At 38.4% G+C, this 14,518-nt stretch overlaps 1 protein-coding gene across 1 annotated transcript in view; it reads right to left on the reverse strand.

Annotated features, from left to right (window-relative positions):
- MYO3A (myosin IIIA) overlaps positions 1-14,518 on the reverse strand; it is a 230,212-nt gene that overhangs the window by 157,689 nt on the left and 58,005 nt on the right. Inside the window, exons 8-9 of the mRNA XM_077772437.1 lie at positions 12,806-12,871; positions 8,352-8,507 (exon numbers count right to left, since the gene is read on the reverse strand). Coding sequence (XP_077628563.1) covers positions 8,352-8,507; positions 12,806-12,871 — 222 coding nt within the window. The remainder of the gene's footprint in view (positions 1-8,351; positions 8,508-12,805; positions 12,872-14,518) is intronic.

Here is a 14,518-nt window from a genome sequence, read left to right on the forward strand (position 1 = left end):
ATATTTTCTTTCATTAAACATGATGGGGACCAACTTCCTCCAATTCCAAAAAATGTAATAAAGTAAGGAAGAAATACTAGGGACATGCAAAATGTATCAAAAATTGCTGCCTCAGTCTGTCTTGGTGTATCCATAGTTATACCTTGATGACCAACAATGAAAGGATGGTGCACAGCAGGATGCAGGCGGCATGGGGGGAGGGGCTGTCAAGAACCCTGGTTACTTCCTGCCTGACTCTCAATGCTCTCTGTGGTCTGCTCTCCAGATTATCTCCAACCATACTTCTGAGTCATCCCCTTACAACTTAGATTAAATGCTTGCCTTTCTGTGAACAGATCTCCTTGCTTTCACGATTTTGCTCTGCTGTTCTTTCTAGAATGTTTCTAGGTGGTAACTCTATTTTCATACATGATAAAGTCCTGTTTATCCCACTGCTGATTCAAAGGCCACCTCCTGGATAAGCCCTCCTGTCCCTATTACCATAGGACACTGTATTCCTTTCATGGGATTAAAACTTCTTTGTATAATGGTTATTTACATGCTTTCCTTATCCTTTTTATTAAAAAGTAAGCTCCCAGGTACACAGACCACATATGCTTTAGCCGGCAGACCCCTGTGTACCACGTGATCCAGAGCTTTACACAAGGGCCTCAATTAATATTGAGATAACCCTGTTATTACCTCAATCAATGATTTCCGTATATCACAACTGGTAGTGAGTTGAATGGGGGCATAAGAAATTTAGTCATGCTATGGACTAAAAACGGAAAGCAGGAAGGAAGAGTATGGCAAGAGAATTCTTAGATTTCTGGTTGGCATAAGGAATTGAGTAGTGGTACCATCAATAAGAAAGCGATCAAAGAACTAATTTGGGGTGAGACAGCATAAATTCAATTTTGGACATGTCCAGTTTGAAGTATCGTTGCAATATTCATGTGGAGATGGGAATCAAAAGAATGGTTATTCTAAGAACAGCCAGGATAAGCATTGTAAAAGTCCCACATAGTAAGGGAAATGAGTAAATGTTCCAAAGGGTGAATAATTCTCATGATGACATAGTTACAGCCATTAGAGAAAAATTATCCTGCCCAGAAAATAGAGAGTAAAATGGAATCATGCATTGTATCACACTGAAAAAGCCCTATTATCACCTCCTACTGGTTTCTCTTTTTGTTTTGTAAAATCAAAATCCCATTCAAGTGAATTTACATGACATAAAGTCTTATACATAAATAAAGAATTGACAACTGGAACCAGGCTTTTAGTACTGAATGGTTGGATACTTTTTTTTAGTCTGTCTAATCCTTTGAGATACATCTCGAAGTTGCCTTACATCCTGGTTTGAAAACCATATATGCTGGGACAAGTGAGGTGACTGTAAGAGCGCCACAAAAACCAGCCAGCATATCTGACCTAAGAAATAATTATGTTTGAGTTACTAATTTCTTACAAATATTTCCTTTTGCTTCTATAAAATTATAGACAAAACAACTTATATACATGAATTACCACTAGCATATTAAGGGTATCAAGTGAAATGTTAAAATTATTTTGCTTTTTATATAAAGCAAAAGAAAAATTTTTAAGGGAAACATGTTAATAACATAACCACCACAAAATGATACTCTAATTTGGGATTTATCATTCAGGTAGATGCTGGACTAGGTTATTCCTTTATTTACAAGGAATGCAAATTATACTGTGGATACTATTTTTGGGTAAATGTTCAAGATGTATAAAGAAAGAATTAAAGGAACTTATTTCCATAATGCACATAATGGATATTCATTGCTTCAATAGCTCAAAATACCGTTCCTCTTTAGGAATAAGTCCAAGATGGTTGCAAGAACAGATTCTGCCTCTCACACAGAAGCCGGAAGTGAGGGAGAAGCACATGTTTCACTGCAGTGTTTCACCACTGTGACCTAAGCATTGGGAAACCAGACTGTCTTGTAAGGAATATTTTGAAGTGGTGTGGCATTCAAGAAACCAGTGTTGCTGCAGGACATGTTGGGGTGAGGAGGGTGGGTAGCAGAGGTGGCCTCTTAGCAGGCGGTTCTTGAGGAAGGCTAGTTGTAGCTTCCTTTGCTTCAGCCTAAGCCTGGCTCTGCTGCCTCCCTCTCAATTCTCTGAGCCATCCAGTATTTTTCACTCTATTGATTTTCTTCTTAAATTGGCTTGTATTGTTTTTAGTCAAGAGTGCTGAAGAGTACATTTCAATTACAAATGACTTTCATCTATTCCTGTTAAATCGGGCAATTGAATACTTGGAAATATTGGATTCAAGAGCAAAACTTTTAAAATATTTTCTAATTTAAAGTTCTCACTGATTCAGTCTGCGCTGTAACACTGTTCATCTACCTCTTGTGAAAAATGCATTCCCATGGTTTGGAGTAGGTCATGGGAGCAGCGACTGCATGCATACGCATCTTGATTCCGCACAACAGTTGAGTAAGTTATGAGAGTGACTTGTTATATTCAGATATTGACTTAACACAGAAGTCCACAGTGCTTCCAACACTATCCCTCACCATTATCGGGAAATTTAAAGTACTTAGTTTGTGTTCAATTTATTGTAGGACAGTCTTCTTTAAACCTGAATTGTGGTTTAAAAAAAATTATCCATCCAAATACATACATCAGGCTGCTTCCAAAGTTAATATTACGTACAAAAAGTGTCAGTTTTGAGTTAGCTATGCTGATTTAGTACAGGCAGATTTTGGATCAACTTTACCAATGTTGGGACTGTATTGAACTGTACCAAATAAAATAATTTTGCATGATCTTGAAGACTACTTTTTCCCAAGGTGTTGCCAGTGGCATAGCACAGTCTCTCTCTCTCTCTCTCTCTCTCTCTCTCTTTTTTGCTTGAGTATGTCTCACACTTTGGAACTAGTATAAAAGTGTTGAGAGCAGGAAAATATTCCCTCTTCCTAGGACACAGAACTAAAATCTGTGATCAAAAGAGTGTTATGCATTAAGGATTCAAATGCCACACCTGCCCCCTCCAAACATACACTTGTGAAAGATAAAATATTTTTTAAAATATTTTTAAGTAGAATTAAAAAGACAAAGACATTCTCTAAAACAAGGCCAGTNCCCTGGGTAAGAGGACAGAAACTATAGGCTGAAATGAAGCCCAGGGCTAGAAAAAGACAGAAGAAGCCCGAAAGGTAAAGGAAATAAAATGCCCCACTTGTAGTGAAGGCCCTGACCTAGGCTAGGTAGANATCTCTTAGCTAGAAGACAACACTGAATAAATTCTGCATCTTCTTCCTTTTATGGAGCCAGGGGCCTGAGATGCCATAGGGTCTACCTCCTACTACTGGCTCTGTGACCAGATCTGCAATATCCTCAAGTCCTATTGGGCAGAAAGGCTTCTGAAGCTAAATTATAGCATAGCAAAACCTCCAAAATAGGAGAAAAAATGAAAAAATGCAGAAGGAAAGAAGAAGCCGAGCAAAATCTCTCCTATTCAAGATGAGAGAAAAAACCAAAATTCTAAACCATAGAAGAAAACCAAATATTAAGGAAACAAATGACCTCAATAATCAGGACAATTCACCCTTATTGAGATTCAAATCAAAAAAAGATTGTTACACAGTCTAGACTGTTACAGAGAAAAAGGATTGGATTCACAAAAAAGAAAAATAAATTAGCTAGATATGAATAGCCAGATATAAAAAGTCAGATGTGAATACAGAATAAATGTTTATATAAAGTGAGAAACTCTAGAAATGAAAAATACAGCTATTGATAGAAATATCAGCATGAAAAATAAGTATATAGAATAACTCTAGACTAGTCCTAGTTTAAGAATTAGTGAATTCAAAAATAATTTTTGTAGACATTTTCAAGAAAAATATATTTTGAAGAAAAAATACAGGAGAGGTGAATGAATGATAAACATAAAATAGAAAATATAAGACATATATTAGGTATATTAGGACATTGCAATATTTATCTCTTAGAAACAAAAAAATAAAAAGAATAAGAGAGGACCAATATATAAAGGAATAATGACTGAAAATTTTCTACAACTGAGTAAGACAGGAGTTTTCATATTGAAAGCATATTTTGAATTCTTAACAGGATAAACAAGAATCAGTTTTGTGACTCAGAAACAGAAGCGTTAAGACTAACACAGTGCCCAATATATAGTTGTTTTCAATAAGTTTTTCTTTATTTTGATCTCTGGAACTTAGAGCAACAGGCTTAGAATCTAAACATTGTATAGTTCAACAGTTCCTGTGATGCTTGGATGCTGGGAGACAATGCTTGATGGGTCTCTCACATTTCTGTATGTCTTATATTAGCTCTTTTTCCAGATTATATTTCCAAGGATGCTTGCATAGTAAACAGTCTTAGAAGTTAGAGATAATATCTCTCCAGGACCGAAGGAAGTTTTGTTTGCTGAACAGGATAGTAAAGATAATGTCTGGGCAGGTTTGCGAGCCCTCTTAAAGGAGTGGAGTTTCCCAAGCTCAGGATTCCCAAACTGTGAGGGAAACCCACTGTATACACTCATCTATCAGCCCTAGGGTGTGTGGGGCAAGGACAACCAATATGAATGTAAAACTCATGTTGCTGGCTTAACAAGAGTAGTAAAGTTCTTTGTCTCTGAACCAGGAGTCTCATATCTCCTGCCAATATGCATGAAACAGGAAGCTTAACTTATTAGCTCGCAAATAAGGTAAAATCTCAAATTCTCTATAGCTGTTGACATAGTTCTTGAGCACCCTATACATGTTGGTACACTTCAATTTCTGTTCATTTTGTTTGTTCTTATTTGTCTGCTTGCTCTGTGAAGAAGGGGTTTGTGGCCGACTTTGGAACTGTATTCAACAAAGAATAAGTGATGGACATGTATGGGCCCATGCCCACCTCTTCACCATAAACTGCATGCCTGCATCCTTCTTTTCTGCAGTTCACTCCACTCACAATGTAATGTTTCTTCATTACAGATATATGAGATCTCTCTCTCCAGCAAGGCTGTAAACTCATACAGGCGAGGACTACTACCTCCAGAGAGGTCTACCATTATTATGTCATTTACTCATGTGAATAAAGCCTGAGCTTTGGGATCAGGATTTGAATCCCTGCTAAGTTGTTCATTACATGTGCAGCCTTGGACAAGTTAATTAGCCTTTGCTAACTTATCAGTTGTGAAAATGGGGCACGGGGTGTGCCAGAACATTTCACTCAGGGCTGTTGTAAATCACATGAGATAATATAAAGTCCTAATACAATGTCTCCTTTTAAGTCATGTACTATTTTCTACTTACTTTTCCCAACTTATCCCTAAATAGTGATATGCTCCTGAGACAAAACTAACAGAATTCTCAAGAATAAATTGAAATTTCAAAAGACTACTGTTTGACTTAGCACTGTCTCTAGGAATTTTTCTTAAGGAAACAATAAGGGATTCATGTAATGGACAACTCTGTTCATTACAGTGCTACTAATTAGAATTAAAAACAGTTAGTAACAACCTAAATGTCTAATAATAGGGGATTGTTTAAATCAATCACTGAATAGTCATACAAGGTAATATTCTGCAGTAATTTAAAAATCTGTCATAGAATGACATGGATATTCACCATTCAGTGAAAGCAATCATGTATTTCCAATACACCTATCAGTGGATGAGGATAGAGAGCTCAGAAATAAACCCATTCTTATATAGCCAATTAATCTAGGACAAAGGAGGCACGAATATACAATAGGGAAAAGACAGTTTCTTCAATGGTGCTAGGAAAAGCTGGACAGCTACATGCAAAAGAATGAAACTGGACCACTCTCTCACACCATACACAAAAATAAACTCAAGATAAATTAAAGATCTAATGTGAGACCCGAAACCATAAAACTAAAAGATAACATAGGCAGTACACTTTTGGACATTGGCCTTAGCAACATATTTATGGATATGTTTCCTCAGTCAAGGAAAACAAAAGCAGAAATAAACTATCAGGACTACTTCAAAATAAAAAACTTTTGCATAGCAAAGGACACCATCAACAAAACAAAAAGGCAACTTAGTGAATGGGACAATTATATGCAAATGACCTATCCAATAAGGGGTTAATATCCAAAATATATAAAGAACTTCTACAACTCAACACCAACCAATAATCTGATTAAAAATGGGAAGAAGACACTTGTGGGGATGAGCACTGAGTGTTAACGTGGAAACTAATTTGACAATAAACTATTTGAAAAAAAAAAAAAAATGGGAAGAAGACCTGAATAGACATTTCCTCAAAGATATCCATACGTCCAACAGACACATGAAAAGATGGTCAAGATCTCTAATCATCAGGGAAATGCAAATCCAAACCACAATGAGATATCACCTCACAGTTGTCAGAATGGCTAGTATCAAAAAAATAAGAAATAATTAAGTATTGGTAAAGATGTGGAAAAAAGGGAATGCTTGTACACTGTTGGTGGGAATGTAAATTGGTGCAGCCACCACGGAAAACGGTATGGAGATTCTTCAAAATATTTTAAATTGCTATACTACACAATGCAGTAATTCCACTACAAGATATTTACCCAAAGAAAATGAAAACACTAATTTGAAAAGATACATAAACCCCTGTGTTCACTGTAGCATTATTTACAATAGGTAAGATATGGAAGCAACCCAAGTGCCTATTGATAGATGAATGGATAAAGAGGATGTGGGTTTGTGTGTGTGTGGGGGGGGGTGTATGTGTGTGTATATATATATATAATATATATATGTATATATATAAACATGGAACATTACTCAGCTATAAAAAAGAATGATATCTTGCCATTTGCAACAACATGGATAAAGCTAGAGGGTATAATGCTAAGTAAAACAAGTCCTGGTATGCCTGGGTGGCTCAGTTGGTTAGGTGTCCAACTCTTGATTTCAGCTCAGGTGATAATCTCACAGTTCATGAGATCGGGCTCTGCGTGGGGCTCTAGGCTGACAGTATGGAGCTTGCTTTGGATTCTCTTTCCCTCTCTCTTTGCCTCTCCCTCACTTGAGTGCACACACATGCTGTCTCCATCTTTCTCAAAATAAATGTTAAAAAAAAAGTCCAACAGAGAGAGACAAATCCATATCATTTCACTTATATGTGTAATCTAAAAAATAAAACAAAGAAACAAACAAAAACAGACTCATAAATGCAGAGAACAAATTGGTGGTTACCAGAGGGAAGAGAGTATGGGGTGGTAGGGGGAGTGGGCAAAATAGGTGATGGGGCTCACAAATAAAAAAAGCAGGCTACAGAACACATAAATACTATTCCAATTTCTTTAAATGTATATACATTCATAAGATACTAAAAGGTTATAGATTAAAATGTTATACTTGATTTTGTTATATACTTCCCTGTATCTTCTCAATTTCCTGAAATAAACATACATACTACCTATAATAAGAAGTACATTCGATATTATAAAAACTATACATAGTATCTTATTAGAAACCCAAATGGGAAGTAGGAATCATGTTAAAATGATTTTTTAGGGGCGCCTGGATGGCTCAGTTGGTTAAGCGTCCAACTTCGGCTCAGGTCATGATCTCATAGTTCGTGGGTTCAAGCCCTGCGTCGGGCTCCATGCTGACAGCTAGCTCAGAGCCTGAAGCCTGTTTCAGATTCTATGTCTCCCTCTCTCTCTGACCCTCCCCTGCTCGTGCTGTCTCTCTCTGTCAGAAATAAATTTTAAAAAAATTAAAAAATGATTTTTTAATATAGTTCAGCCTGAAAAAAAATTATACCAAGAAATAACACTATCAGAAAGTCTTGGAAGGCTTATGTTCCTTTTTAATCTCAAATCTAAGATACCTTACTTTACAGAAGAGCAGAAAACACAAGAAGATACAGGCCAATACTAATCATCTACTGAAGTTTATATTCTTTATTCTGATGAAATTGTTTAGAAAATGTTGCCAGCGGGGCGCCTGGGTGGCGTAGTCGGCTAAGTGTCCGACTTTCGCTTAGGTCATGATCTCGCGGTTCGTGGGTTCGAGCCCCGCGTCGGGCTCTGTGCTGACTGCCAGCTCAGAGCCTGGAGCCTGTTTCAGTCTGTGACTCCCTCTCTCTCTGACCCTCCCCTGCTCACGCTGTCTCTCTCTCTCTCTCTCCTAGAAATAAATAAAACGTTAAGAAAAAAAATGTTGCCAGCAATGTCACCAATACTGGGACACAACTCAACATGTGAATTCACTTTTAATGCAAGTATTACCTTTTCTCCCAACCACAATGAAGCAATTTAAATGAGTTCTTTCCTTGCCTTAACACCTACTGCCTTATAAAATTGTTCAGAGTCTTTAGAAGATGCTTGGAATGAAGATATCATTTGATTACCTGGCTTTTTCTGTGCCTCCCATGCCTTGATGAATGTCAATGAATTCCATTAGCTGCTTCTGCAACATCATATCTTTGCCTTCAATTTGAGTAATGAATTTATGCTGTAAAAGATCTGATACTGTTGGACGCTTTTCATAATCTTTGGTCAAGCACCTGCACTGGCCAAAAAAAAAAAAAAAAGAACATGTAATTATTAGGTAAGTTCGAGTTTTAGGATTATTATTCATATTGCTAAGGACTACTGTAACACAGGAGAGCAATGCTCCTCACAAATGTTCGTTCTGCAAAGCGGGTTTCAAAAAAAATGTCAAGCTGCAATATGATGAAATGCATGTTGACAAAAGTGCTCACATTGGTAAGTGATGACACTGTAGTGATACCAACTTCTGACTAAACATTCCTCCCTAGTGACCTAGCAAGCACACTGGCATAGAGGTCATTAAATGTGGTCTCTGCTGCAAAGTCTCCTTTATAAGCAAGTAGCTAACAAAGGAAGGACCGAAGTCATTACAGTTTGAATGCTTATCTAAAATTAAAACAAACTTTTCCTTTTCCCTCCCATGAGGCTTTGAAAGGCTTCTCAATTGATCTATTTCTTTCTATGTGATCAAACTGCTAACCTACTGGAGATGGCTAATGTGTTGAGGATGTTTAAATTCCACACGAGTAGATGTTTTTGGAGATCGGTATATAAAGCAGATGTACTAAGGCACACTGCACCTCTTGGTAGGTTCAACGAGATCGTAGCATGAGGAAGGATAAAGGTAGTGAGAACACCTGAAATAGCATCACAGAAGGGACGTTTGAACAAAGGGGACATTTAATCAGCCATGACAGGTGTCTTCAAATATTTGAAACTGGGATTAGATTAGTTTTTAGTGGTCAAACGGGACAAAAAGCCTGGGATCGATTCGAGGAATTAAGGGAGAAACAGGGGCACCTGGGTGGCTCAGGTGGTTAAGCGTCTGACTTTGGCTCAGGTCATGAGCTCATGTTTGTGAATTCAAACCCTGCATCAGGTTCTCTGCTGTCAGCACAGAGCCTGTTTCAGATCCCCTGTCCCCTTCTCTATCTGTCCCTCCCCTACTTGCATTTTCTCTCTCTCTCTTCTCTCTCTCTCAAAAATAAATAAAACATTTTAAAAAATTAAAAGAGAAACAGATTTCAGGCCAGTATAAGGAAGAACTTTCCAACAGGAAGGCTACTCAAAGACAGAATGGGCTGCACTGGGAAGTATGATTACCTTTATTAGGGATGGTTACATACTGATGGATGGCCCCTCAGTGCACATGTTCAAGAAGGATTTATGCTCTGGATATGGTTTGGGCTGTATAAATTTCCAGCACCCTTCCAATCCTGAGATTCAGAGGAGCGAGACAACTGGTCAGAGTTGGGCTGATATTTGGGATAGAGAAAAAGAAAGACGACGACGACACCCATGCTTTGATTTGGGCAGTGGTGTTTCCAATCTGTACCGTTATTCCTCCTGGGATGATAATTTGGTAATTCATTTTCCTGGGCTTAATCAAGAACATATTTCCCAAGGATGCTAAAATATACTACGAAATAAGGATGATGATGTCTGAGAGTAAGAACAAGTGCTTTTAGTTTTCATTTACTTTCATTTCTGTTTCATTAACAGAATGCATCAATTTCTGACATCTGTAGCACTTGTTCAATGTTTTGAGTATAATCACAGATGGAATTATTTTATTCAAATATAACTGTATCAAATAGCTGATGTGAGGGGCGCCTGGGTGGCTCAGTCAGCTAAGCGTCTGACTATTGATTTCGGCTCAGGTCATGATCCCAGGGTCATGGGATGGAGCCCCGTGTTGGGCTCCTCCCTGAGTGTGGAGCCTGCTTAAGATTCTCTCTCTCCCTCTGTGCCTCTTCGCCACTTATACATTCTCTCTAAAAACTTTTTTTAATAATTAAAAAATGTTCAAATAGCTGATGCGTACCAGGCACTCTGCTGGACACTGGCGCTACAGTGACAAATAAGGCCTATTCAGTGCCCGGCAGTTACTTACTGTCCAGCTGGGAAGAGAGGCAGCTAAGGAGGCAGCTAAATAAAAGTGGCAAAAGGAGAAAAACATAGCGATGGCACACAGGACAGAATACTAAACAGCTGCCCAGAGGAAGTCAGGGAATGTTTCTCAGAGGTGAAACTGTGTGAAACATGTCAAAGTCAGCAAGTTCATTCAAGGATCTATGTGAAAGGACTGCAGACACGGGGCACAATTATGAATCATGGGGAACCCTTCAAAGTTACCAGCGATTCTAAGAGATGTGTGAAATTTGACTGCAGTTTATTAAATATTCTGTAGTGCCTGGTGCATACTCAATAATGAGAGCTTATGTGAAATCTGGGGAACAAAATGGATATCAGTTCTTGGATTTTTCACAACCCTTAAATCTAAACCTCTTGTCTTGATAGGAACAAGCAGATATTCTTGGTAGAAAAACCAATGATTGTAGTATGTGTGAGTATGACTGGTTCCCCTACTTTCTTTGCCCTTTCTACATTTTCTGACTCTTCTGTCCACCTAGTCATTTTTTTGCTTTATCAAATTTTTATTTTATTTAAGTTCTAGTTAGTTAACACACAGTGCAATATTGGTTTCAGGAGCAGAGTTCAGTGATTCATCACTTACAAACGACACCTAGTGCTCATCATGAGCACCCTCCTTAATACCCATCACCCATCTAGCCCGTGCCTCACCCACCTCCCTCCGTCAACCGTGTTTGTTCCTTATCTTTAAGAATCTCTCATGGGGGCTCCTGGGTGGCTCAGTCAGTTGAGCGTCCGACTTCGGTTCAGGTCATGATCTCACGGTTCGTGGGTTGGAGCCCCATGTCGGGCTCTGTGCTGACAGCCAGCTCAGAGTCTGGAGCCTGCTTCAGATTCTGTGTCTCCTTCTCTCTCTGACCCTCCCCTGCTCATGCTCTCTCGCTCTCTCGCTCTCTCGCTCTCTCTCAGAAATAAATAAAACATTAAATAAAAAAGTGTCTCTCATGGTTTGTTCCCCTCTCTCGCTTTTTTCCCTCAGCATATGTTCATCTGTTTTGTTTCTTAGATTCTATATATGAGTGAAATGATGTAGGATTTGTCTTTCTCTGACTGACTTATTTTGCTTAGCATAATATACTCTAGCTTCATCCATGTTGTTGCAAATGGCAAGATTTCATTTTCACGGCTGAGTGATATTCGTTGTATAAATATACCACATCTTCTTTATCCATTCATCAGTCAGTGGACATTTGGGCTCCCTCCATAGTTTGGTTATTGTTGTTGATGGTGTGACACACCTAATTTTAATGTCCTTTCTCTCCGATTTACAACCTGAGTCATCCCTTACCTATTATTATTATTGTTACTACTACTACCACTACTACTATTACTATTGTTTTTATTATTATTATCATTTATGGTGAAAACATAATAAGATTGTGAAAACAGATTTGTGAGGCAGATATTTAGAAATCATTCACTCATATTTTCAAGTCAACTGTCCAAACGTGATGCACTTGTGCTAAATATTTGTCAAACTAAAGATGTTCACTGAGGGGTGCCTGGGTGCCTCAGTCGGTGAAGCATCTGATTCGGCTCAGGTCATGATCTTGCAGTTCGTGAGTTTAAGCCCCACGTCAGGCTCTGTGCTGAATGTTTAGAGCCTAGAGCCTGCCTCAGATTCTGTGTCTCCCTCTCTCTCCCTCTCTGCTTACACTCTGTCTCTCTCTGTCTCAAAGATAAATGCTTAAAAAAATGTTAACTGAATTTCTAAATGAATAATGTTCACTAAGTTTTAAATATGTAAGCATTTTACCTATTCGATGATCTGATTCATTGACTGCAACAAAAATTCCCTGTGACAAGAATGAGAGGTGTAGATAAATGAAGGGTTAAAAAGCTGACTGACTAGATGGTGGCTGAGTGCGTGGCAGATGCTAAGGGCCCAGCCTGCAAAAGTGGATGCCTCCTCCCACTGCAGGTGGATGGAAGGATGTGCTCACGGATGATGAAGCAACCTCAGGGACAGAGCTATGGTTGAGCCAAGCAATGTGAGGCTAAGATCATTATTTGAGCAATAATGAATTTACCAAACATTCAAAAGAAATTGCAAATGCTAGCTTTGAAGAAAACAAAAGAAACTACTGGGGCTATTCAACAGATAAGACAGAAGAAGGAGATTCAGAAGCATGGAGGAATAGTTGTAAAAGGCACATTTCTAAGTTCTAGCAAGATGGGATCTCTTATTTTTTTTAAGACTCTACTGTTGGGGCACTTGGGTGGCTCAGTGGCTTAAGTGTCCAACTTCGACTCAGGTCATGATCCTAAGGTATGTGAATTCAAGCTGCACACTGGGCTCTGTGCTGACAGCTCAGAACCTGGAGCCTGCTTTGGATTCTACATCTCCCTCTCTCTCTCTCTNAGTCTTGTTACTCACTTGCTGACGAAGTCATTGAATTCTGCTGACCATATCTCAGGCTCCCTTAGTTTGGGGGGTGGATTCCTAGAAAAATAGAATCAGGGTTGGCTTGTTGCAGTCAGTGCAGAATTGGAGCTGGACAGATTCATACATCACTGCAGTCAGAGGTTCCGCCAGGCATCATCAAGCATGAGCATGATTTTTCAACGCAAAAACAGATAATTAGTTATTCATCATTCTGTATACAAAATGACAGCTTCCTTGTTTCTCTGAATGCACTTAATATATGACCCAATTTTTCTGATAATTTTTTCTTTTAAGGAATCTTTCTGCTTTTACCTGAGTGCCCTATGGGGACACATGAATATCTTGGCAGAATAGAAACAATGAATGCTGGAGAATTGGGGTTTTTTTGCTCTACTTTTGAGTCCTGCAGAAGCCTGTGAGGAATATCCAGGGCACACAGAGATGACCTGAAAGGTGTGTTGTTCAGAATAGGAGGGAAACTGTGGCAGAGGGGCATAATGGAAGGCCTTTAGGAGTTGTTCTGTTGCTGCTAGAAACAAAGTTACAAAAGTAAGGAACTGGAAAATATGATTAGCTATAAAGCTCGGAATGCCACTTAAAAGATTTTGTTATTAGTTCCTTTTATTTGGGGCCAAACAAATCTTTTCGTTTTTGGCATGTTCATGAATACAAAGGCACATCACTTGGAAATGAGGCTGATCTAACTCTGTAATCAAGCAGCATTGATCACCCATGATAGCTGAATTCGCTGAAGTACTGCCATACGCCAATTCTAACAGCTCTTTGTTTTCATTAGTAGAATGGAAACACTTTGTCTTCAGTTCTGCATCACTCCTTAAATAGCTTATAATGAAATTAGTGAACAGTTTGTACAGGCTCATTAAAGAACAGTGCAGCCACTCATCTACCCTAGATCGTGCCGACAGCTCATTGTACAATTCTTAGGGCCATTTGAAGATTGAGGATTTGCACATTCAACGAAGTAATTCTTTTCTCCAATGGTCTTGTTTTGCTTGTCCTCCTGAAAATTTCCCTTCTAAGAGATTTATTGGCTTGCTTTGGGTATAACAAAGTTTTGATGATTTGAGAACACTCAGAACAAGGTAGCTTTTCAGATCCCTTTTTTTTCCTAATGATTGCTACAGTTAGTGTCCTAAGAAGTTCATGTTAGAGATACACTGGTGGTAGAAGTAAGAGGAAATAAGTAAGAGAATGTAGTTTCCAGAAGCACCTGGCTCACAGGTACAATAAACACGAATGGTGGTGTCATTCCTCTTCTGTCTGGGGTCATCACCAAGAATAATACCACCTGGCTAACCTTGATAGTTTAAACCATAATTAAAATGGCTCAGAAAGTACAGTGCTTCTTACATACTGAATCACAGGAGGAATCAGGAAACATACATATTTTTTTCTATTTTCCTCAAATTTAATGACCTGTCTTAGACTTGGCAGAGGGCCGGTTTTCTGTTCTTTTTTTGTAATCTTGTTTCCCCACTTACCGAATAAGCAGTATACTTTACAAATAGTTAGACCTGAGATTTACACTGACATTGTTACATAAAGGATGATAAGGCATTATAATTCAGAACATGTATATCAGACAGGAAGGTCAAAGATAATATTAAACACACACTCAAATTCTTTGGTCTTCTACTAGTTTAAATACATGCCAAATATTCCAAATGGACCCATTTAGACATG

The sequence above is a fragment of the Crocuta crocuta genome, unplaced genomic scaffold (assembly GCF_008692635.1).
Source record: "Crocuta crocuta isolate KB4526 unplaced genomic scaffold, BGI_CrCroc_1.0 scaffold96, whole genome shotgun sequence".
NCBI lineage: Eukaryota > Metazoa > Chordata > Mammalia > Carnivora > Hyaenidae > Crocuta > Crocuta crocuta.